The following is a 25718-nucleotide window of genomic DNA, read 5'->3' as shown; positions in this document are numbered from 1 at the left end:
GGACAAGTAACGGGAGCTCACCCTGTTACATGGCAGCACTAGGGATTCGAACCGCTGAGCTGCCGACCTTTCGATTGACAAGCTCAATGTCCTAGCCCCTGAGCCATGTTTTCCCTAGGAAAAAGAAAAAACAAAGAAAAAACAAAGGCAAAATACTAATGTAGTTATAATCTCAATTTTTTATATTACCAATTATTGTAAGCCAATTCTATAACTTATACGATTATTAGATCTTCAAACTCTAAATTTCATCTTTTTCTGTATTGAGCATAAAAACCAGAAACAATATCCCAATAAAAAATAGGACCAGGTAAAATATCTTCGTTTAAAACAATTTACATCACAATCTCAAACAAATCCATTTTTTCTTTTTTTTTTATTGTGGAAAGTTATACACAATATTTACACTTATTAATCTTTGTAGACTATGATCATTTATATTAAAAAAGTTCTTTCAAATTCTTTAACCTTAAAGAGAAACTTTTTAAAAATTCATTTTAAAACGCTAAACTTTTTTTAAAAAAAATACTAAAGTCAATAAATTCTAATACCTTTTAAAAAACGTTTTAACGTACTGTGTTTCCCTGGGGATAAGACCCAACCAGAAAATAAGCCCTAGCATGATTTGTTAGAATGTGCCTACCCCAAAAATAAGCCTTAATTAAGAATGCCAGCTCTGGGGGGAAGAGGGGAGGTGTGGCCAGCACAGGAGGTGGTGATTGTGCAGAGGCCATGGTATGGCACCCCTGCCTCATTCCCTGTCTCACCTGATCCTTTTGGTGGCAGTGCTGCACAACTTCATCAACAACAAGATTGCCAACAGAGATATTGAGGAGGAGGAGGAGCAGGAGAAGGAGGAGAGTAAGAAGGGGAAGAAAGATGATAAGGAAAAGAAAGAAAAAAGCGAGGCCAATAAAGAAGAGAAGAAGGAGAAGTACCATAGTATTTGTAACCAGGTTTTCTATTTGTAAATTAAAAGCATTAAATTGCACCAGGCTGCTCTGGCTGAAGGTTCTTCCCTGTTGGTGGCTTGGGAGGGACCAAGAGCTAATGAGTTCATGGCTGCCTGAAAAATGTTTGAAGCGGCTGCTGGACACTGAGTGGGCGGCCCCATTCCTCTGCCTCCACTTGTTGTTGGTGCCACCCACAGTGATCCCAGTTGCTGCAAGCGAGCAGTGAGACGATTAAAAGTGAAAAGTGGGACTCACCTGTCATCCTTTGCACTGCGGAAGGTGGCAAAACATAAAGAGGGCTCTTCTCTCAGCTAAGTAATCTGTATCTGCAAGTGGGAATGTCTATGAGAAACCCTACCACATCTCTTCTATTACTTACCTTTTATCATAAATAACAGTCCTCAATGCGTTGGACAAGTCCTTTGATGTCATTTTAACTGCATCCAGCTTTACTCCTGCTCCTCGAGACTCTATCCGCACTGCGTTGTCTGCTTGATCTCCAAAAAGTGGTATTAATACCATTGGTACTCCATGGCAAATCCCCTCATAGATCCCATGGGAACCCGCATGTGTGATAAAAGCTCTGGTTTTTGAATGAGCTGTTCAAGGTAAGAAGATGGAAAAAGACAAGCATGTTTATTTTTCTGCTAGCTATAAAGCTAGGTAATCATATATGATGAATTTGCATTGTTATAAATGGAGCCATATGAATCAAAGAGTAATTGTTAAAATATTAATATGTGATTAACGACTATTGAAGAATTATTAGAGGAAACTTCTTTCCCTTTCATAATTCCCAACAGTGATTATTGTGTCTATAGATATAGACTGTCAGTTCATATATATGTGTCCCTTTTTCTGCTCCAAGATGGTGACCAGCAAGGATGCCCCGGAGGAATGCTCTCTGTAAAAGAACTCTTCAGAGTTCTTAAGGAGAGCAATCCCTGAGGCTTTTTGTAGATTTTTTCCCCCTAAAAACCTTATTTCGTTGCTACCTTGAATTGACGGAGCTGCTGAGACCGCCGCTGAATCCAAACGGCCGCGGGCCACTGCCACCATGGGCCGCCACCACCGCCGCCGGCTATCTAGGGCCGCTGCGACTGCCGTGAGCCACCGCTGCTGAAATAAAGCCACCTGAAGCCGCCGTGAGTTTCTTGAGTCTCCGCGAGTCTCCTAAATCCGCCGCCAGTCTCTGGAAGCCGCCACGAATCACCTGAACCGCCGCGAGCCACCAGAAGCCGCCGCGAGCCACCAGAAGCCGCCGCAAGCCACTAGAAGCCACCGCGAGCCGCCGCGAGCCACCAGAAGCCGCCGCGAGCCGCTACGACCACCGCAAGCCTCCGCTGACTGGATTTTGAAGTTCCCTCCAAAGAGAACTTCTTTTTCTATTAGATTCATCGCTGACCAGCTTCAGCTGCATTGAGCCACGCTACTGAATCAAAACCGCCTGAAATTGAACTTTAAATTTCCCTCCAAAGAGATTCTTGCCTGGGAGGCTAAATTGACTGCCGCTGCCGCTTGTGCCGCCGGAGCCGCCGCCAGCCCCGAGACTGCCGCTGCCGCTTGTGCTGCCGGAGCCGCCGCTAGCCCGGACACTGCAGCTGCCGCTTGTGCCGCCGGAGCCACTGCCAGCCCCGACACTGCCGCTGCCGTGAGTCGCGCCACTTCCATCGCCGCTCTCTATCATCGCCCCCCCTCACCGCTTCTAATTTTAAATTCCCCACCAAGGAGAAATAAGCCCAGCAGCATTTGCATCATCTCTAAACAACCAGGATTTAAAAGAATTAAAAACCACCTATCCCCCAATCGGCAGGACTGTGCAGGACCACTGGTGAGTTCCTAGGAGACTCCAGTCTCCCATCCTCTATTGACTTTTGAATCTCCCGCCAGTACGGCCACCTTTAAAGAAGCTTCTTCAACCTCCTAATCTCACCATTTTAAATTTCCCGCCAAATCTCACTGTTACCATAGTGACTCCCCATTACCATAGCAACTGCCAAATTGATTACCATTTAAAGTTAAAGAGAGAGATATAAAATTAAAGAAAATTGATTAAGTGACAGATACTTAATCATTACAAAAATTGGAAAGAGTGTGAAATAAAACAAAGGAATAAGAAAGATTATCATTATGCCAGCCAGAAAATCCAACGCTGATAAAATCTTAGAAACAAGATTAATAACTATTGAACAAAACTTAGATAAAAGATTACAAGCTATTGAACAAAACCTAGAAAAAAGAATACTAAATATTAAACAAAACTTAGAAAAAAAAATTCTATTAGTTATTGAAATCAGTTATTGAATCAGTTATTCATAAACTTGATAAAAACAAATTTCAACACTAAAAAATGAAAACTCAAATGACCCAAATCTCTTCCAAATTCATCTATCATCACAAAATACACAACCTAATACACAACCTACAACTCAACCTAGACAACAAATTAATACAATACAACCTAAACATCAAATAACTACTAACCAACTAATCAGAGATGCAATGGAGAGAGGACAAAAAATAAATAATGCAATATTATTTGGACTTGAAAACACTAACGAACCAGATATCAATAAGATTCACAACATCATTGGAAATTATAACTCATCAACCATCTTCCCAAATGAAATAATTACTGTCTCCAGAGATGGACCAGAATATAAAAACAGCGATGGGTCAACAGCACCAAGATTTTGTAGAGTCACATGCATAAACGAGGACAGTAAACGCAAATTCATCTGTACTATAAACTCAATTGCTAAATCCAACCCTACCTACAGTAAACTTAGATCACGTCCTGATCTATCCTTTCTACAACGGATACGTTCTCGTGAACTTCGCACAGAACTTAAAAGAAGACAAGACAATGGTGAATCCAACCTATACATCGACTACCGTGCTGATTGCATAAAAAATAAGATCTACAATCAAAAAATCACCTCCAAACCCCCCATCACCCATAACAATCAACCAGCCATCCCAGTACTCAATCAAGTACCCATCACCCTACCACCCATTCAACCAACCATCTTACCAGCCATTCAACCAACAGCCATCCAACCAACAATCCAAACAGCCATCCAAACAGCCATCCAAGCAGCCATCCAAACAGCCATCCAATCAGCTATCCAACCAGCCATCCAACCAGCCACCCAACAATCCACCCAACCAGCCATCCAAACAACCATCCATCCAAACAACCAAACTACCATCCAACCATCTATCCAACCATCTGTTGTACACAATCCCCAACCTACTAACATCCAAAACTAGGTATGCACGCCCCTTACCTCTTCAACACCAATCACTTCAGATCTCAAATGCAAATTGATAAATGCAAGAAGCATAGTCAACAAATTACCTGAATTTATCCTCTTATTAAACAGTGGCACATTTGATATCATTTTTGTTTGTGAAACATGGCTGAACTCATCCCTTCCTGACTCCATTATCTCAAACAAAGAATATCAAGTCTATCGATCAGATCGTGAAAACCGAAGAGGTGGTGGAGTGGCTATCTTTTACAAAAAGTCACTGAATCTAAAAAATATCCAAGTAGCACATAAACTCTCTCTTCCTGAAACTATAGTATGCGACCTATCCCTTGACACTACTCTTCGATTCTTACTATGCTACAGAGCCCCTGACTATGACATTACCCATGCAAATATGCTAACCTCAATGCTAACATGGGCTACCTCTTGCCCATATCCTCTCATCTTCCTGGGTGACCTAAATCTACCTCTCATTAACTGGACAACTAATGAATGTTCAACTGACCCAATCCATACTACACTATACAACGCTGTTACAAACCTAGGTCTTGAACAACTTGTAACTAACAATACAAGACTCAACAACTGCCTTGACCTCATCTTCTGCAACAATTCAAACTCAATTTACAGACTACAAATTAAAGAACCTTTTTCCAACAGTGACCACTGCATGATAGATTTTCATCTCAATATACGTCCATACTTAAATCGTCATAACAACAGTACTCCCAACTACAACTTCAAAAAAGCCAATTACGACCTTATAAACAACGATCTTTCATTTCTGGACTGGCAAAATCTGTTTGCAACCTGCATAACTGCTGAAGACCACTATAGAGTCTTCCTACTTGAAATCAATAGAGTCATTAAACTATATGTACCACAAATGACTACCATGACCAAAAAAAACAAACTACCCATATCAATAAAAAAACTTCAATCAAAAAAAAATCCCTCTGGAAAAGAAACCAAAAAGGCTATGTTACAGATTTCAAAAACCGCTACAGAAACATATGCAACCAAATAGAAACTGAATGCACAAATTACCACACCAAGCAAGAAGAGAACCTTCTGAGCACAAATTCCAATCGTGCCTTTTATAATTTTGTCAACAATAAACTTAAAGACTCAAGATCCATCCCACCACTAAAAGATTCTAACAACAAAGAATGCAATGACGAAACAGTCAAAGCAAACCTCTTCAACATTTTCTTTGGCTCAGTTTTTGTTAACTCCGATAACACATATCCGACATTCCACAAACGAACCAGCAACGACTATGATGATTTAACTCATATAGATTTCACAGAAGACAATGTTGGAAAAGCTCTTCACAACTTAAAACCATCGCTTTCTATTGGACCCGATGGACTATGTGCATACTTCTTAAAAAAACTTTCCATTAATATAGCAGAACCTCTATTATCATCTTTGATAAAGCTTTCACTACCAGTTCTATTCCCAAACTTTGGTCACTAGCCACAATCATCCCTATGTTCAAAAAAGGAGACCCCAGCTTAGTCGAAAACTACAGACCGATCTCCCTTTGCTGCGTCACCTGCAAAGTCATGGAATCTATCATCAACCAATCCATTACCTCACACTTAGAAACTAACAAGCTACTCTCCAACAAACAATTTGGTTTCAGGAAAAAATTATCTTGTAACTTACAACTTCTCCACTGCAAAAACATATGGACTTCAAATCTCGATCAAGGCAAATCAATAGATGCAATCTACATAGACTTCTGCAAAGCTTTTGACTCAGTAGTACACGATAAACTTCTCCTAAAACTAACATCCTATGGCATCTCAGGACCCCTCCACAAATGGATATCTGCTTTTCTGTCTAACAGACAACAAGTGGTCAAAATTGGCAATGCTTTATCAAATCCTGTTCCTGTCAAGAGTGGCGTTCCTCAAGGCAGCGTCCTTGGACCAACACTCTTTATACTATACATTAATGATCTCTGTGACCACATCTCAAGTAATTGTGTTCTCTTTGCTGATGATGTCAAACTATTTAACACCACAGACAATACTTCTATCATTCAAAACGACCTTGATCATCTATCCGCTTGGTCTAAAAATTGGCAGCTCCAAATTTCAACCAGCAAATGCTCAGTCTTACATATAGGAAAAAAGAACCCAAAAACTAAATACATACTAGATGGACATTACCTTACAGACGACCCCCATCCTGTCAAAGACCTTGGAGTTTTCATGTCAAATGATCTAAGTGCCAAAGCCCACTGCAACTACATAGCAAAAAAAGCTCTAAGAGTTGTAAACCTAATTTTGCATAGCTTCTTTTCCAAAAACACCACACTACTAACCAGAGCATATAAAACATTTGCTAGACCAATTCTAGAATACAGCTCGCCAGTTTGGAACCCTCACCACATCTCTGACATCAATACAATTGAACGTGTCCAGAAATATTTTACAAGAAGAGTTCTCCATTCCTCTGAAAACAATAAAATACCCTATCCCACCAGACTTGAAATCCTAGGCTTAGAAAACTTGGAACTCCGTCGCCTTCGACAAGACCTAAGCTTAACTCACAGAATCATCTATTGTAATGTCCTTCCTGTTAAAGACTACTTCAGCTTTAATTGCAATAATACTAGAGCAACTAATAGATTTAAACTTAATGTCAACCGCTTTAATCTAGATTGCAGAAAATATGACTTCTGTAACAGAATCATCAGTGCTTGGAATACTTTACCTGACTCTGTGGTCTCTTCCCATAACCCTAAATGTTTTATCCAGAAACTTTCTACTATTGACTTCACCCCATTCCTAAGAGGACCATAAGGGGCGTGCATAAGCGCACAAACGTGTCTACCGTTCCTGTCCTATTGTTTTTTTCTTTTCTCCTTCCTATATATATGCTTATACCTCCTTATATTTACCCATATATGTGTTTATTTACTATATAATCTTTTTGTATGATACCTACATATATTGCTGTGACAAAATAAATAAATAAATAAATAAATAAATAAATATCTCCAGAGCAGAATATAAAGGCCCTCTATCTATCACTATCCCCCTGCTTATTTCAGATCTCAACTCTCCTCAAGGGTAGAAAGCAATCTTTCGATCACAATCTCTATTTCTTGTATTACAGCATAAAAAGAATAACCCAGGCTGTTTTCCTGTAATTAATTTAGGGATATACATGAATGAACAGAAGAGTTTTAAACCTTGGAACTTCTTCAAAAAAATCTAGCATAGCCTATCAAAATCTATGCATTTTTAAATGAATGTTTAACAGTTACTGAAAATAAAAGAAAAATAATAATAAAATGCCAAACTACTTAAACTACAGACACCACCTACCCATTCATCCATTTTTTTCCCTGAAAAGTCTTTGAGAAGAAATACTAATTATTGTACCCAGCAACAGGAACTTTATGCTAGATGGAACTTGAACTCTCCAAATCATCTGAGGAAAACAGTGTTCACAGGAAAAAATGGGTCATTTGATCAGTTTTTGCTCTGATTATATTTGTACCAGTGGTAAAATCTGAACCGGTTTACTACCAGTTCGCTGGCTGCGCATGTGCGCTGCATACCAAACATGTGCTGTGAGCACGCATGCGCAGTATGCACCACACACCAAAACTGAAGTGCATGCATACAGTGGATGCCAAAAGGAGACATGGAGTAAATAGAACAGTGTGGGAAGTGTGTGATCAGCTGTGGTGCGCAATCTTTTTTTTACTTTTAAAAGCATTTTTTTACAACCTATTCGGCCAAATAGGTTGTAAAAAATGCTTTTAAAAGTAAAAAAAGAGGTTCTGACAATTGTGTGGCTCAGCTGTGATCGTCAGAGCCTTTTTTTACTTTTAAAAATATTTTTTTACAACCTATAAGTTCTAAGAAATGCTTTTAAAAGTAAAAAAAGGCTCTGATGATCGTGCGGCTCAGCTGTGATCGTCAGAGCCTTTTTTTACCTTTTAAAAGCATTCTGTTTTACAAGGTCTTCTAGGGTGACATCATGGTGCTGCGGTTGAATGGATATTTCTTCCAACAAGATAAAATAATTATCTTTGCACAGGTTTACAGTTTAGAAAATGATATGATCCAAATTTAGAATAGGTCTTTTCTATGTATCTGTTCTAAATGCTGCTTTTATAATTATTTGAATTAAGATTCCTATGGGAAGGAAAAAATAAAACCCACACATACTTCCAGAGACATCTAGTATGAAATGCTTTGATAAATATTTGGGATAATAAAAAATCATTATATGAAAGTTCCAGTTTGGATATCAACAATGGAGGCCATAATTTACCCCAACGTAAATAAAGTAATAACTATTTGGAACTATTAGATGAACTTGGAAATTTAAAATCAGAATAGGATTTGAGAAACTAGGGGATAAAAATTGATTGGTGGCCATACCTGCAAATTAGAAAAAAATATAAAAAAGACCGGGAACAACATGGTATTTATACAGAAAAATTGGAACTTAATAAGATACTGTTAGGAACAGGGGGGGAAATGATTACAAAAACGTACAATTTTTTGTTAAAATTTAAAACTGTGAAAGAGACAATGGTTAGTTGGATGAGAAATTTTGGACACAATATTCAATTAGATCAATGGGATAAATTATGGGGGAGAAACTGCAAACTAATGATGTCAGTAAGGAGAACCTTTACAAAATGTTTTATTGATGGCATCTAGAACCAGCGAGATTGGCCAAGATGTTCTTGAACAGGTCCCCAGAATGTTGGAGATGTGGGCATAAACAAGAAACGTTCTACCACATGTAGACCTGCACTAAGATCCGAAAATACTTGTGTAAGATAAGAAAATGGTTAGAAGGGTTAACTGAACAGAGGATAGAAATGAAGCCGGAACTTTTCCTTTTGGGCATTTTTGAAGGGAAAATGGAGAAAAAATTAAATATATAACACTACATATATTAACCGCAAATAGAATTTTCCTAGCACAGAATTGGAAACAATCAAATACTCCTCCAGACCAAATTATAATGAAAAAAATTATGACGATACAGAAATGGAAAGACTATCTATGGAAATGAAGGAGAGGGAAGAAACCGAGTACTATTGTCAGCCTCCGCTTTAATCCACTTTAATTAAGTGCATATCTCCTACTAGGTTGTTTGACTATTTTATTATCTTGCTAAAAGTTTGCTCTACTGAGGATCTTACTTAATAGAGGAGTGGGGGGGTTTACTGTTCCCAGCGTTCAGCTGACATTGCATGTGTGGGAGAGGGAGATGGCCTTTTTGAACAGACGTTTGAACTGTTTTGGCACGTGAATGTAACGGCAGCTGCCTGCTTCACATTCCATCCAGAAGATTGACAGAGGGAGAATATCGGAAGTGAAACTACACGTGGCCAAGGAGGAAGACGACAATGGATTATTACTGTATGACCTCTACTAGGGGGAGGGTTCAGGAGAGGATATGACTCTGTGGTTTTGATTTCTGGCTTTGCCTATCCTGCATTTCAGACTTGCTTAGAAAAAATTACCAATTTCTTCAAAATGATGAAGTTGGGTCTTTATTTTCTTAAGTACTGATCTGAGGCTAGTTGACAACTATCAAATTTGGAACGGATGGTATTCCTGGCATGAGAATAAACACAAAACCTAAGGGATAATTTGTTAAATATAATATGTAGAAGGTAAAATTGTTGAAGAAATATAGGATATGAAATTGAATTATAAATAGATGTTACTATACTTCAAATAAGGATGTAATTTAAGATAGTGATATATAGAATTAGAATTTTTGTAAATATGTTTGTTATGATGGAGATACCGATATGGAAAAGCTGTCATTAGAGTTAAATTTTTGGTATGTTTTGTTTTTCTTTTTGTTGTGTTTTTTGTATTGTGTGTTTTATATGTTGGAAATTCAATAATTTTTTTTAAAAATATTTTTTACAACCTATTCAGCCCAATAGGTTGTAAAAAAAATGCTTTTAAAAGTAAAAAAAAAGGCTCTGACAATCGTGCGGCTCAGCTGTGATCATCAGAGCCTTTTTTTACCTTTTAAAAGCATTTTTTTGCAATCTATTCCTACCATAGGTTAGTGGGAAAAGTGAGCGAGCCGGAAAGAAGCAGCAAGTGGGCAAGTTAGTGACTGGGCAATTGTGTGGACATGGGGCCCAGGGATTTTTGCTACCAGTTCTCCGAACCACCCACCACCGTCGGTACCTGATCAGCTGATCCAGTCCGAACTGGGAGCATTTCACCCCTAATTTGTACCCTCTTGCAGGAGCAACATAATAAACAGCCAGATTACATCTGATTCAACACTTTCCTTAGGTTTTTAAAGGATAATATTGGTACAATGTTTCATGAGGAATGATTTCACTTTTCCCAAAAAGTTTTTGGGAATAGATACATCCAAGTTTGTATCACTTCATAGCATTTGGTATTAGCTGATGTAGGGTAATACATATAAAGTTACTCATATTTAGCACCATTACAGATTGGAAGCAGAATCAAAACTTAATTAAAAACAAGGCCCCTTAATTTCTGACCCAAACATACCAAGTAGATCATTCTGTGGAAGCCAATTAAATAGCTTTGTATTATTGGCAAGATTGATTGGAGCTTCACCGGTATATCTCCACAACACCTTCATAAATTAAAATATATAGCAAGTGATAAATATATATATATATATATATATTGATAATTCATATTTACATAAATCTGAATTAGTTAATTTATTAACATTTTAATCTACAAGAAAGATATTCAAAACAAGTACCATTTTAATAGATATTGTCAACTGAAATACTCATAATGACTTCTGTTGACAAGCATACATTTAGAACGACAGAATACATATAAACTGAAAGGGGTTTTATACTAATCCAATCTACTCTGTACTTCAGCCTTCCATGACCCTTTGAGGGGAAAGAGCCACAGTGAAAAATTAAAAACCCATGTAGACAAGAAATATTGGAAATGTCCAACCGCTGTTCCATTGCTTGTAGAGTGGCAAAAGCCCTTCCTTTAAATTTAACACTGTTTTAAAAATGTTGGGCAGTAATTTCTAAGGAATAAATAGTGAACTGAAGATGGCTCTGCCATAAATAGAGCTGATAACCACAACAGAATGAATAGTCAATGAGTAGACTGGCCATCTCTGGCAGGTTTTGAATTCCAGGAAATGAAGGATTGGCCATCTTGCTCAAACCATGGTCAGTGCCATAGAAAGGACATTAGGTCTGCATATTTCCTTTTCTAATCACTTTCAGAAATTGGTTGTTACTGTAACTGCTTTTCAGCTATTAAGAATCTTTGGATCAACAAGTTACAGTACCAGCTAAGCTTTCTTCAATTTCTATTTAAGAAGTTTTAAATACAAGTTCAAGAACTTAATTTTTTTAAATAAACATCAGAAGAATTATTAGAATCTTGATTTTGGAAAATTAAAAATGGATTAAGGCTTCAGATGGATTTGAAATAAAATTTTGAAATCAATTATAAGAATCCTTCCTGTGGTAAAATGCTTTTGAATTTTTTTCTTAAAAATCATGAATAGCATGTGACTCTGAAGGTTGAACACTATAGGAAACTAGAAGAGATTAAATATTACAATTAAAAGAGAAGAACATTAACGTTTTGCTCACTAATACAGAATGGAATGAAATATTTTAACATTGGGCATACTGAAGGATATTTGGAATAATGGACCCAGAAATTAATTTTGAGAAAGTTAGCTCTATAGATAGTGTTAAAAAGATGTTATAGGAGAGGAATAAGTTTTGCCAGCAACACTTAGAGTGATCTTAACATGGATTTAAAAATAATAGGCTACAAAATGATGTGGAAAAAGATGCAATACTGGACAGAGAAAAGAAGAAATCAAGAGAGTAATCAGAATAATTTTCTGATATTAGATTTACAAGCTTTGAAGAATTTTTTGAGAAGGAATAAAGAAAATAGGAAAAGAAATCAAGTTTTAGAACATTAGAAGAGGACTAAATGTAAGATTGTTAAAAGTAAAAAGAAGGAATATGAAATTTATTTGATCAATGTTAAAAAAGTATGTTATTTCTGGTAACCCTTAATGAACTTTTGCTGATCAAGACTGAAATGACAAGGTTTTAAGGCACTGTTTGTAAGTAACTAGGATATGGATAACCAAGTACTGTAAGATATGGAAAGAAGAGATAATTTGTTGTATTTTAAAGGTGATATTTTAATTTACACTTGTGATGAAGAGGGAAGTAATTTCTGTCAAGAAATTTCTGTCCAGTAATATTTATCCAGACTTTCTTTTCCTTAAATTTCATCCCATTATCCTTGTTTCTCACTTGGTTTAACAGAGAATATATCTTCATATACACAATACATTTTAGATTTGCTTTTCTTACTGTCTGTGGTATTGTTCCCAATCCTTCAGCAATTTCCATGGCTTTTTTCATTTGAATTTCAGAAAGCATTGATCCCAGAGAAAACACCACAACTCCATCTTCACCAGATTTCTCCAATATGCTTTCAAACTCCTATCAAAATAAAAATTCAAAGATAAGTTATTTGAAAGTTTGTGTCAGGGTTCCAAGGAACACCCCCAATGAAATAAAGCTCTGAGGCTTGAGGTTCCTCAAAGTTCCAATTTATTAGAGATGTCATGTTGGCACAGTTGGGATAACCCGAAACTGAAAGTTCACAGGTTTTCCACACTCAGTTTATACTTCACAGCCCTGCCCCACACCCACAAGTTCATCACATTGTCCAACCAACTCTTCACACTCAATTGGATACAATCTTCAGGCAGTCTACATCAGACGCAGGCAAAAGTCCTTGAATACGGAATGTTGTTATGACTAACCTTCCACCGCTCCAACAACAACCCCCTCCCAACTTCCCCAGCTAAAATATGTGGCAGTTAAGCAAAAAAGAAAATTGTCTTCCAAAACTGACAGTTTGAATAGAATTTCCCATCTTTTTTCTGGAAATTTTATTTTATTTCTTATACACATATTGTAAATGTACATTCTCTTATTCAAAGTTGATCACACAGACATATATTTTCTAAAGAAAGCATAAAAAAACAGTTTTGATTACATTTGGGATTGCTCTTCTGCACTTTCTTTTCCCTCATTTTACAACAAACCTTCTTCTCCTTCTTCTTTCTTTCCCTTCCCTACCTTCTCTCCTCTCCTACTCTTTCCTTCTCTCCTCTATTTTCCCTTCCTTTCCTCCACTCTCTTTTCCCCTTTCTAACCTTCTCTCCTGCTCTTTTCCCTTATCCTTTCTTTCTCTCCTTTTCCCTTTCTTCCATTCGTCTCTCTCCCTCTTCTCCTATCTTACCCTCTACTTCTCTCTCCTTTCTTTCTCCTTTGTTGTCCAATATTTCCCCTATTTGATAGGGGAAGATAGAGCAGCCCCAATTTTCTATCAATATATATTTTCTTTTCAATTTATTTTCAATTTATTTTCAATTTTACCCATTACATATCTATCATCATAATTGTACATTTATATAATAACATTCTTTCTCCCCCCCGTCCCCCTTTTCCATTTATCCTGGTGTCATCTGAATTTATATTTCTTTTTGTCTTCTCTCTCATTTGTCTTTATTTGCGGGGTATTTGCGAGACCGCCTTCTGCCACTGATTGCCTCCCAACAACCTGTGCACTCCCACAGAGAGGGCCTCCTCAGGGTGCCGTCGACCAAACAATGTAGGTGGCACCAGCCCTATGGAACGAGCTTCCTCCGGGGTTACGCCAACTCCCCAACCTCCAGGCCTTCAAACGTGAACTGAAGACCTTATTATTTCACCGAGCGGGACTAGCCTAAGACATATTTTAGCGAAATTTTAATGGGTTTTAATCGGTCTCTGACTGTTTTAGTGATTCGGCCAGTAAATATTTGTTTTTAATTGTTTTTAAATATTGTTATTTATTATATTTATATTGTATTGGTGTGGGTATTTTAATTTTGGCTGTAAACCGCCCTGAGTCCTCCGGGAGATGGTGCGGTATAGAAATGTAATTATAAATAAATAAATAAATAAAAAATCTTATCTGATTTATTAATCTATCATCTTTTAATCATATTTTTCTAACCATACATAGAATCTTCTGCATGTCTTGAAATACACCGATTTCTCTTTATATTTTATTCTTAGTGTTAATCTATTCATTTCCATACAATCTAAAATCTTTTTTTATTACTTCACCTTCTGACGATATTTTCTCTATCTTCCAATTTTGCGCAAATACAATTCTTGCTGCTGTTATTATATGTATGATTAGATACGTATCTTCTTTGCTATATGAAATACCCATGTATCCTATTCTTCCCGTACCATAAGAAAGCATGCCAGCCTAATTGCAGATCATGTCCTTCCAAAGTCAATAGTCTTGTATTTCTCAATAAAATCCATTCTTTAACCCAAGTTAACATCGCCGCTTGGTGATAAAAGTTCCCAATTTGACAGACCAAATCCTCCTCTAGTTCTGGAATCTTGAAGCAGTTTAAGATTAATTCTTGTTTTTCCCTTGCCCTATATATTTCCACATCATTTCATTCAGAGTCTCAAAATATTTTTTCTCCAGCTTTATCGGAATCATTTGGAAGAAAAACAAGATTCTTGGTAATTTATTTCATTTTAATTAATGCTATTCTTCCCATTAGTGATAATTGCAATTTTTTCCATTTTTCATTTGATTTTTCAGTTTATAATAATTATCTTCCTTCATAGTAATACATCTTGAAGTTAATCGGATGCCCAAGTATTTCACTTTTTTCACTATTTAAATATCTAACTTCTCTTTTGCTTTTCTCTCATATTTTAACTATTATTTTTGTCTTATCTTTATTAATTTTCAATCCAGCTATTTCTCCATATTCCTCTATTTGCTCAATTAATTTTGGACCCGTTTCTATTGGTTCTTCCATAATAAATACTAAATCCTCTGTAAATGCCTGTAGCTTGTATTCTTCTCTTTTGATTTTCATTCCTTTTATTTATCTTGTCTTATTTTTCTGTTTAAGATTTCTAGGGTCAAAATAAATAATAATGGAGATAGTGGACATCCTTGTCTGGTACCTTTTCTAATACCCACTTTTTCTGTCATTTCGCTGTTTACTATTACCTTTGCCAATTGGTCTTTATATATAGTTTTAACAGGGGGTGAAATGCTACCGCATCGGACCGGATCGGGTGAGTAGGTAGCAGAGATTGCAGTTGGTTTGCTGAACCAGGAACAATGGCTGGCTGGCCACGCCCCTGAAACAGTATATGGCCTGCAGTCCTCCCATGCTTGCCTGCCTTCCACGCTGCCTTCCTGGCATCCCAGTGGCCAGCTTGCAAAGGCAGGCAAGCAGAAGCCCACGTGGAAGGCAGATAAGCATGGCAGGGCTTCGGGGAAGGAGCTAGCAGCTTACTCTCTTCCCCGAAGCCCTGACATGCTTGCCTGCCTTCCTCGTGGGCTTCCGGTTGCCTGCCTTTGCAAGCTGGCCACTGGGATGCCAGGAAGACAGCTCGCCACCCTCTTACCCTTCACCTTTGGTTGGGGCTCGGGGTCTGGGGCCCAGGGATGCCCCATTCCCTGAGGCCTCGGAGCCACCGCTTGCTCACCACCTGCCTCAACCGGGTCAGGGAATGCACCATTCCCCGACACCAGCCTTGCCCCAAAGCTGCTGCTGCTCTCCCTTCACCACACGGCATGTACAGGAGGAGCACGGGTCCAGTAAACATGTGGTGGCATTCAACCTACCCAACAACCTGTCCATGTCCTCGGGAGCCACAGGGTCAAACTCATCCCATACAATGTCACCAAGACCACCCTCAGACACCTCCCGAGTCACCACAATTTTGGTCCAGACCGTCCCAAAGCTGAACGATTTTGTCGTATAGATAACCGTTAAACTCCTCAGCACGTCCCTGTAACGGGTCATCCCGCTCCCCCTGGTGAAGGAGGGAACGAGTCACCCGAAACAGGGCGGCTGGGTGGAATGTGCCATCGCCACCCTGTTCCATGCACGCTGCTCAAGCGCACACCGTTTATTTCATTCATTCATCAGCACCAGGTTGGGTGTGCGCTTGCGCAGCTGGCACATGGAACAGGGTGGCAATGGCAGCAGTACATTCAAGAAGGAGTGGCTCCGGTAACTTTCAAATGCTTGCCTTTCCTGACAACCAGCCACTGGAGGAAGGTACATACACACCAATGGCAAAGGGCGAGCGGGTGGCAGCTCCAGGGCAAGGCTGGAGTCGGGGAATGGTACATTCCCCAACCCGGTTGAAGCAGGGGGCGGCTCTGGAGCCTCTGGGAATGGTGCATCCCTGGGCCCCGGCTCCTGACCCAAGGCGAAGGGTGAATGGGTGGCGAGTAGGTGGCGAGCAGGCAGAAGCTTCTGTGCAAGGCCACGTTCAAGAAGGAGAGTGGCTCTGGTAACTTTTGTTTGCAAGAAGCCTGAAGCCGCTGCATCTTTCAGCACAAGAAGTGTCTCCAGGTGCACCGAAAAAAAGAGAGGCTGCAGCTGCAGGCATCTCACAAAAAGGGAAAAGGCAGAATAGAAATTAAAAAAGTTTTCTGTGGGTGTGGCTTGGGTGGGGTCTTGTGGCTGAGTGGGCATGGCTGTGAGTGACATTGAGTCGGCCATGCTGCTGCAGAGGGATTTCCAGGAAATTTTCCCCTTAGAGTTCCCCGCTTTCAAATCGAGAAAGCGGGGCCTCTAGAGCAGTGGTTCTCAACCTTTATAGTGATGTGACCCCTTTAATACAATTCCCCATGATGTGGCGACCCCTTTAATACAATTCCCCACGATGTGGCGACCCCCAACCATAAAATTATTTTTGTTTTGAATTTATCGTGCCTGAAGCCATATTGGCTAGCGATCTGAACTGCTTACAATTGCCTTGAGGACGGAGGCATTAAAGCGGAGACTCCTTCCCTATTAAGTTTATCGCGCCTGAAGTCAGATTAGGTTAGCGATTGGGAGTGATTGCAGCTGGCTTGAGAGGGAGACATCAAAGCTAAGATTTCTCTCTTTTTTAATTGATCGCGCCTGAAGCTGAATTCGGCTAGCGATTTGAAGAGCTTGCAGCTGGCTTGTGGAGTCAACCATTGGAGCGCGATTCTTCAACTCGCAAGTATACTTCCCATATTTCCAATGGTCTTAGGCGACCCCTGGCAAATTGTCATTCGGCCCCCAACGGGGTCCCGACCTATAGGTTGAGAACCGCTGCTCTAGAGAATTCTACCTATCTCTCCTCTGCTCTTTCCTTTCCCCTTTACCGGGGAAGCACTTTCAACCGGCGAACAGCTCATATTCGCTGTTTTCACTGGCTTTTTACAGAATCCCAGCACGGGCGCCCTTAGGGCGTCCTTCGGAGAGAGCAGAGCCATTGGAAGTCCGATCTAGTCGTTCTTATCTCCCTTTCTTCTTTAATTTCTTTTGCTCTTGCCCCTTCTCTTATCGCTCTTTCTTCTTGTTCTTTAGTTGTTTTGATTGTTCTTTTTTTCCCTTCCTGATGTCCATCCCCTTTCTTCTCTCAATCTTTCTTCCTCTTCTGCTTTCTCTATTGTATCTAATCTGTATCTTTGTTCTTGCCAATTCATCAAAATTCCTTCTGGTACCAACCATCTGAAATTTATTCCTCTTTTAATCAAACATTTCATAAGAAATTGATATCTTTTCTCAGGTCTCTCACTTCTTGGAATTTGTTTCAGTGCCACTACTTCTCTCCCTTTGTGCTTTATCGTCGCATTTTTCATCAACTGCTATATCTCTGCTCTCAATGTTTTCTTGGTAAATCTGACATGAATTTCTCTGGGTAGATTATTTCTCATTGAGTACCTTGTGTGCACTCTATATATCTCATTGATCCCATTTAGTATCTTTTCTTTACTCCATTCCATTGCTTCTGCTGTTTTCTCCCTTTTCTTCTTAGATATTTTGAAATCTTAAATAATAATCAGCTTTATCCATTTCCAATGATATAATTGTCCTTTCCTGATTTTTATCAGTAATTGTAAATCTATAATCCATCTCTTCAACTTTTTTCTCTGTTGCTTCTGCTTTTTCTTTCACTTGCTGCAATTGTTGTTCAATTTTCCCTATCATCTCTTTGATGTCTTTCAATTTTCCTTCCATTTTTTCTATTCTTCCATCTACCTTGTCTATTCTTGTCTTAAGATCTTCATATATAGTCTGTAGCATATTTTTTAATTCCTCATTAGTTTTCTCTTGCTTTGATGTAGTTTCTGTTGCCTTTTGCCCTGTAGAGCCAAACGCTGTTAATATTGATAGTGATGATAGATGTTGTGTTTTTTCTTCATCTTGTTTCTTTAGATCACACCACCCAATTTGTAATCCAAATAATCCAATTCTTAAATTCAAACTCACCCCTTTATTTAAATTCCAAATTCAAATTTCAGATCTGCTCCCAAGTCAAAACTCTTCATGTTCTTGATACCCTAATCCACATAGGTTTAATCCATATAGAAAAAGAAGACAGTTTGCATAATTTCCATTCAAAATGAAAAAAGAAAAAGAAAGCAAAAAAAAAAAAAAAAGGATAAGAACAAAAATAAGAATTCAATAATAAAAATTTGAAAACCAATATGTACCACTTGAAATATCTCACCAGGCAATTAAAAAAAAGAGAAAAAGTATACAAAACAGTCTCCCAGAAAAAATTAGAAAAAAACAAACAAAAACAAAAACAATGCCAATCACCAAAAATTTAAATCCAGGAAGAGGAATTCTCAATACAAAAAAAGAAAAGAAAAGAAAAAGCAGAATAGAAAAAAATAGTATTCCAAAATATCACTATTCCAAAATCTTCCAAAATTATAAATCCACCAGGCAAAAAAACAAAAAGCTTAGTCTTTGGTAATTTACAAAGGCTTTCGTACTTTTCTCTTTTTTTTCCTCCGTTTTTCCTGTGCTACAAAATCACAAGATCATTTCTTATCAGAATCTTCTTGCCAGTTTCTAAAACACTGCCCAAGGTCATTCCACTCTCATCTTCTCCTTAGCTCAATATATCTGTGTACTTTTCTCTATCACCATTAGATGGCACTACAGTTCACTTAAAATAATCTTTAAAATATAGTCAATTCAATTTTCTTCTTCCAGTTTTAAACTCCCAGATAGAAAACTCAAATATCCAAAGTGCAATCAATTAGGGGCCTCTTTGGCTCAGACTGCTAATGCAGTCTGTTATTAACAGCAGCTGCCTGCAATTACTGCAGGTTCTAGTCCCACTAGGCCCAAGGTTGACTCAGCCTTCCATCCTTTATAAGGTAGGTAAAATGAGGACCCAGATTGTTGGGGGCAATAAGTTGACTTTGTATATAAATGTACAAATAGAATGAAGACTATTGCTAACATAGTGTAAGCCGTCCTGAGTCTTCGGAGAAGGGCGGGATATAAATGCAAATATATATATTTATATAGCCAAAAAAGCCTCTTTGCCCAATCTGCTTTCAATTCATTAAATTAATTTTTCAACTTTTTGAAATTAAGTCTTTATTAATGGATTCCTCTTCTTTGCCACTATTCTAGAATTGGGGAGGTACTTTGTATCCACTCCCTCCCCTCTTCGCCATTTCTCTCAATTAAGATTTTAAAAAATTCAGGAGTAAAATAGACGAAAGGAATCTTGTTTCCAAGACCTCAGTTCTCACCCAGATGATCACCTTGCTCTTTTTTTCCTTCTCTTCTTGCGTGTGACCGCCTTGGCTTGTGACAGCTCTTAATGGCTGCCTTCCCTCACTGCTGAGTCAGAAGCTAAATGCCAGCACTTCAGGGAACTTGCGATTTCCCTATCCATGCCAGCCTGTGCCTCCGTTTTTCACTGTCCCTACAGGACAACTATGATGACACCGACGGTGGCAACGGAAGCACCAACCCACCCCCTTACTCCATGTTTTTTGGACTTGGTTTTGGACAGACTTATAGTATTTTATACTTTATCCTGGATTTAAGATCTTATAATTATCTGACCTAATTAAGACCTTGGTCTATTAATTGACCAGGATGATACCATCGAGACTGTCCATTGTTTTCCATCATATGCCCGTCCTGGAGAACTATCCTAGTATTAACTGGAGAACTATCCTAGTATTAACATTTTTGCCAATACTGAGATGGAGCCATTTTTCGCCGATTTTTTATCTTCATGCGGTATTCCTCATGTGAACTCTTGTGCCTGCGAGGTGCCCCCGCCTCGCAGGAATGGCCCCCTATATTACTGAGGGCCGGCCTCAATGATGGGTCTTGGGACCCACAGAGGTGGCATGCGTCTAGAAAGAACCTGTGGGGATTTTTAGATAGGGAATTTTTAAGGGGAGGGAGGGAAAGGGCGGGTGTTGGGGGTAGCCTGCCGGGGGGGCAGTCACTGCGTGCGCTCGCGGCGTTTTTTCAACAGGTCTGAAGGCAACGGGGGAGGATGATGTTCCTGGTTGTGAGGGTCGTTCCATTTGCACGGTAAGTGGGAGGGGCAGATATGGCGGAAGTGAGGGGCCATATCAATCCTTGGGGGCGCATGCTCGCTGTTTAAAAGCGATCGCGCGCCCCGGCCCTTCAGACTTCTCCCGTTCCCCGGGCGGCCAGGATCCTCAGAGCTTGGGCCTTCGGTTGATGCTGTGCAATGCACGGTCTGTGGTTAACAAAGCCCCCCTAATTTGTGATCTTATACAGGGGGGTCCGCGGACCTTATGGGCATTATGGAGACCTGGTTGGGCACGGAAGGGGGAGTTCCCCTTGTTGAAATGTGCCCACCGGGTTTCTGAGCATTCCATCAACTGAGGGCGCAAGGTAGGGGTGGGGGGGTGGCGGTTGCTATTAAGGAAAGTCTAGAACTGAGGGAGACCACTGTACCTCAGATAGCCGGTTGTGAATCCCTCTTTCTGAAGTGGGGTCATAGGTTTCAGATGGGCTTGTTGATCATGTACCTGGCTCCTTGCTGCATGACTACAGCCCTGCCCGAGCTGTTGGAGGTGCTTACCGGGTGGTGGTTGAGACCCCCAGACTTATGGTCATGGGGGATTTCAACTTGCCATCGACCGGCTTGTCATCGACGGCGGCCCGGGAGTTCATGGCCTCCATGACGGCCTTGGACCTGACACAAATAGTTGATGGCCCTACTCACATTGGGGGAGGCACACTGGATCTGATTTTTATCTCTGGACAGTGGTTAAATGATCTGGATGTAGGAGATTTAGTGACCGAGCCTTTGGCATGGTCAGATCATTTTCTCCTTCATCTAGACTTTCGGACCGCCACTCAACATCGCAGGGAGATGCGACCAATACGTTGGTTCCGTCCCAGGCGCCTGATGGACCTGGAGAGGTTCCTGATGGAGCTTGGGCCATTCCCTGAGGATCTGATCCACGGCACGGCTGAAGAACTAGTTGCGGCCTGGGAACAGGCCGCGGCTGGTGCTTTAGACCGGGTCATGCCTTTGCGGCCTCTAACCCGGCGTAGATCTCAACCAGCTCCTTGGTTCTCCGAGGAGCTGAGGGAGATGAAACGCCGGAGAAGATGCTTAGAGAGTGCCTGGAGATCCAGCCATTCCGAAGCTTACCGGACACTAGTTAGGTCTTATAGTAGGACCTACCTAGTGGCATTGAGGGAAGCAAAGCATTTTTACGTTTCCTCCCTCATTGCATCGGCAGATAACTGCCCGGCCGCCCTGTTTCGGGTGACCCGCTCTCTCCTTCAACAGGAAGTGTGGGAGGACCCCTTACAGGGCCGTGACGAGGAGTTTAGTGGTTATCTATACGATAAAATCGTTCAGCTTCGGGATAGGTTGGATCAAAATTGGGTAGATCCAGGTGAGAGGTCGGAGACTCGTCTTGTTGAGACTGTTTGGGATGGATTTGACCCTGTGACTCCCGAGGACATGGACAGGTTGTTGGGGCGGTTGAATGCCACCACATGTTTACTGGACCCGTGCCCCTCCTGGCTGGTGCTGGCCACGCAGGAGGTGACACGAGGCTAGCTCCGGGGGATTATCAATGCTTCTTTGTTGGAAGGGGTTTTCCCTGCTGCCTTGAAAGAGGCAGTGGTGAGACCCCTCCTCAAGAAGCCTTCCCTGGACCCAGCTGTTTTGGGAAATTATCGTCCGGTCTCCAACCTTCGCTTTGTGGCGAAGGTTGTAGAGAGTATGGTGGCACGTCAATTAGCCCAATACCTGGATGAAACTGTCTATCTAGACCCGTTCCAGTTCGGCTTCCGGCCTGGATACAGTACGGAGACAGCTTTGGTCGCGTTGGTTGATGATCTTTGGAGGGCCAGGGACAGGGGTTATTCCTCTGCCCTGGTCCTATTAGACCTCTCAGCGGCTTTTGATACCATCGACCATGGTATCCTGCTGCACCGGCTGGGGAGGTTGGAGTGGAAGGCACCGTTTATCGGTGGTTCTCCTCCTATCTCTCTGACTGGTCGCAGACGGTGTTGGCAGGGGGGCAGAGATCAACCACGAGGCACCTCACATGTGGGGTGCCGCAGGGGTCAATTCTCTCGCCTCTCCTGTTCAACATCTATATGAAGCTGCTGGGTGAGATCATCAATGGCTTTGGGGTGAGGTACCAACTGTACGCTAACGACATGCAGCTGTACTTCTCCACCCCAGGCCACCCCAACGAAGCTATCGAAGTACTGTCCCGGTGTCTGGAAGCCGTACGGGTCTGGATGGGGAGAGAGAGGCTCAAGCTCAATCCCTCCAAAATGGAGTGGCTGTGGATGCTGGCACCCCGGTACAGTCAGCTGCAGCTGACTGTTGGGGGCGAATCATTGGCCCCAGTGGAGAGGGTGCACAACTTGGGTGTTCTCCTGGATGGGCGGTTGTCTTTTGAAGACCACCTGACGACCGTCTCCAGGAGAGCTTTTTATCAGGTCCACCTGATTCACCAGTTGCGCCCCTTCCTTGACCAGGATGCCCTATGCACGGTCACTCATGCTCTTGTTACCTCTTGCTTGGATTACTGCAATGCTCTCTACATGGGGCTCCCCTTGGTTCAGAATGCAGCTGCGCGGGTGATAGAGGGAGCCGCACGTGGCTCCCATGTAACACCACTCCTGCGCAGGCTGCACTGGCTACCTGTGGTCTTTCGGGTGCACTTCAAGGTTCTGGTTACTACCTTTAAAGCGCTCCATGGCTTAGGGCCAGGGTACTTACGGGACCGCCTACTGCTACCGAATGCCTCCCACTGACCCGAACGCACAGAGAGGGACTTCTCAGGGTGCCGTCCACCAAGCAATGTCGGCTGGCGGCCCCCAGGGGAAGGGCCTTCTCTGTGGGGGCTCCCACCCTCTGGAATGAACTTCCCCCTGGACTTCGTCAATTGCCAGACCTTCGGACCTTCCGCCGCAAGCTGAAGACTTATCTGTTTATTCGTGCAGGACTGGCATAGGAATTTTAAATAGCTTTTAATATTTGATATAAATTTTATGGGGTTTTTATGATTTTAAATGTTTTAATCTGGCCTTATATAATAAGTTTTTTAATCTATTGTTTTATTTGTATATTATTGCTGTTTTATCTTGGCTGTGAATCGCCCTGAGTCCTTTGGGAGAAGGGCGGTATAAAAATCCAATAAATAAATAAATAAAATAAATAAATAAATGATTCCTTGGGATCCGCAAAAATAGCTGGGATATCGGCATTCCTCCGGAGCTCTGAAGTTTCATGCTGTACCACTGTGATGCTGGCCATGCCCCCACCGAATCTCCCATTTTAATAGGTGATTAAAAATTTTTTCACATGCAAATAATTTAGCAAAGAGTTAAACACAATAATTCAATTCAAAGATAAGAATTTAAAAAATTACAATAACTTATTTGGGATATAAATCACAACACATAAAGTTATAATTTATAGTAACCAAATTATGTTTCAGTCTAGTCAATGTTCAAGTGCCAAATAGTCATCTTTAATTCATTAAAATACATTATTTTCTATACCAACTACATAATTTAATATTATAAAAGGCCAATATTTAAAATCTATGGTTGACATTTTAATAATCCATGTTGCAAGCATCAGTTGGCTTAATTATATTTCACAGTTCAGAAATATACTAAATATTTCTAGATATAACTTTTTGTCTGATTTTCACAATTATTGGAAAGAACCTTTTTCAGAATTCTTAAGCAGCTAATCATTAGTAATCTAGTCCTTAATTCCCCAAACATTACACGTCTATTTGTCTTCCATTCACTTCTTTTTTTTGCTTTTGAACAAAGCTGCATAAATTAAATGAATATGATTTTAAAAGTATTTATTAGAATAATATTACTTTTGTGAGTAAAGCATGCTTAACCAGGCCAGTTAACATAATTTTCATACTTTTTCATACTCTGGCAAATAGCACTTGATAGTTTGGTATTGACTGTCCTAATTTTGTCAAAATATTTCAATCCTAATTTGACACTTTGAAAAATTTGTATGACTATTAAAAAAATTAAAAACCAACCTGTGTTAATGGATTCTCCTTTGCACAATTTATACCTCCAATGAAAATCATATTTGGCATGATAGGCCTTGGATATTCAAATACGAAGTCATAGCGAAGAAGCCAAATTGAAGCTTGGCTATATAGCTCCAGTACTGTCATATCTTGATGGAGGAATTCCTTGATCAAAACTTCAAATGGTGAGTAAACAAAGTAACACACCATGAACTGAAATGAGCCAATTAAAAAATTATTTACTCGTTGATTAAATGTCATATGATCAGTACTGCCTGTATAGAATTTGGGGATATAGGAAAGTGGGTTTGGACACTTAGTCGCCTCAGAATCTAAACCACATGGAATTCCACGTAAGTAGAAAAGAGAAGGGATAGATAAATATTCAGCCACAATTTGACCACATGGAGACACTGGATCCATAACTACAACACTGAATTTGTTATCTTGAAGGTAAGTAATCAGATCTTTGTTGTACAAAAGCTGTTTGCAGTTATTTAAGTAAAACATTGTAATATTTCTTATTCTTCCAAATGTTTCAGTAATTCTTGCCAGGAAAGGCTGATGTACAAAAATCTTATAACCCAATTTCTGAAGTTCTGTTTTCAAATATTCCGTTGAATAGGGTACAGCAAATGTTTTCACTATGTAATGATCAGATGGTTTCATCAGCAAATTAACATCAGGAACCACAGCTACTACTTGATGTCCTCTGTGATGAAGGCGTTCCATAACTGGTTGAATACTGAGCCAATGACTGCCATCCATAGGTATTACCAATACCTTCCCTCCATATGAAAGTCTCCAGAAAAAAAAAGTAAGTAAAAACCATGTAGCTTGCTGGCAAATATAATGAAGCATAAAATTATTCTTTTCAATTATGCTGAATTTTAATCCAAAAGTGAAAGAACCCATTGTTCTTTACATGAACATATCAAACAAAGCTTACTTACGCCTTCAGCTTTTTCTTTTCTGTGAATATTTAATTTCTTCTGCAAGGAGAAGTGTAATGGAACTTTAAAACCTGGTCAAAGGTTGATTCAGTAAAC

At 40.1% G+C, this 25718-nt stretch overlaps 1 protein-coding gene across 1 annotated transcript; it reads right to left on the bottom strand.

Annotated features, from left to right (window-relative positions):
* On the bottom strand, nt 1–25042 carry LOC131199591 (UDP-glucuronosyltransferase 1A1-like). Its single transcript, XM_058185530.1, has 5 exons — nt 24676–25042; nt 12606–12737; nt 10768–10855; nt 1333–1552; nt 1–114 (listed from the first exon to the last, which is right to left on the bottom strand). The coding sequence occupies exons 1-5, from the start codon at nt 24928–24930 to the stop codon at nt 84–86; spliced, it is 726 nt and encodes a 241-aa protein (XP_058041513.1). The 5' UTR covers nt 24931–25042; the 3' UTR covers nt 1–83.
* Nucleotides 25043–25718: the final 676 nt, after the last annotated feature.

Source organism: Ahaetulla prasina, chromosome 1 (genome assembly GCF_028640845.1).
Source record: "Ahaetulla prasina isolate Xishuangbanna chromosome 1, ASM2864084v1, whole genome shotgun sequence".
NCBI classification, from domain to species: domain Eukaryota; kingdom Metazoa; phylum Chordata; class Lepidosauria; order Squamata; family Colubridae; genus Ahaetulla; species Ahaetulla prasina.
Note: the sequence above shows the minus strand (reverse complement) of the source record. Positions and strands in the feature narration are given on the sequence as shown.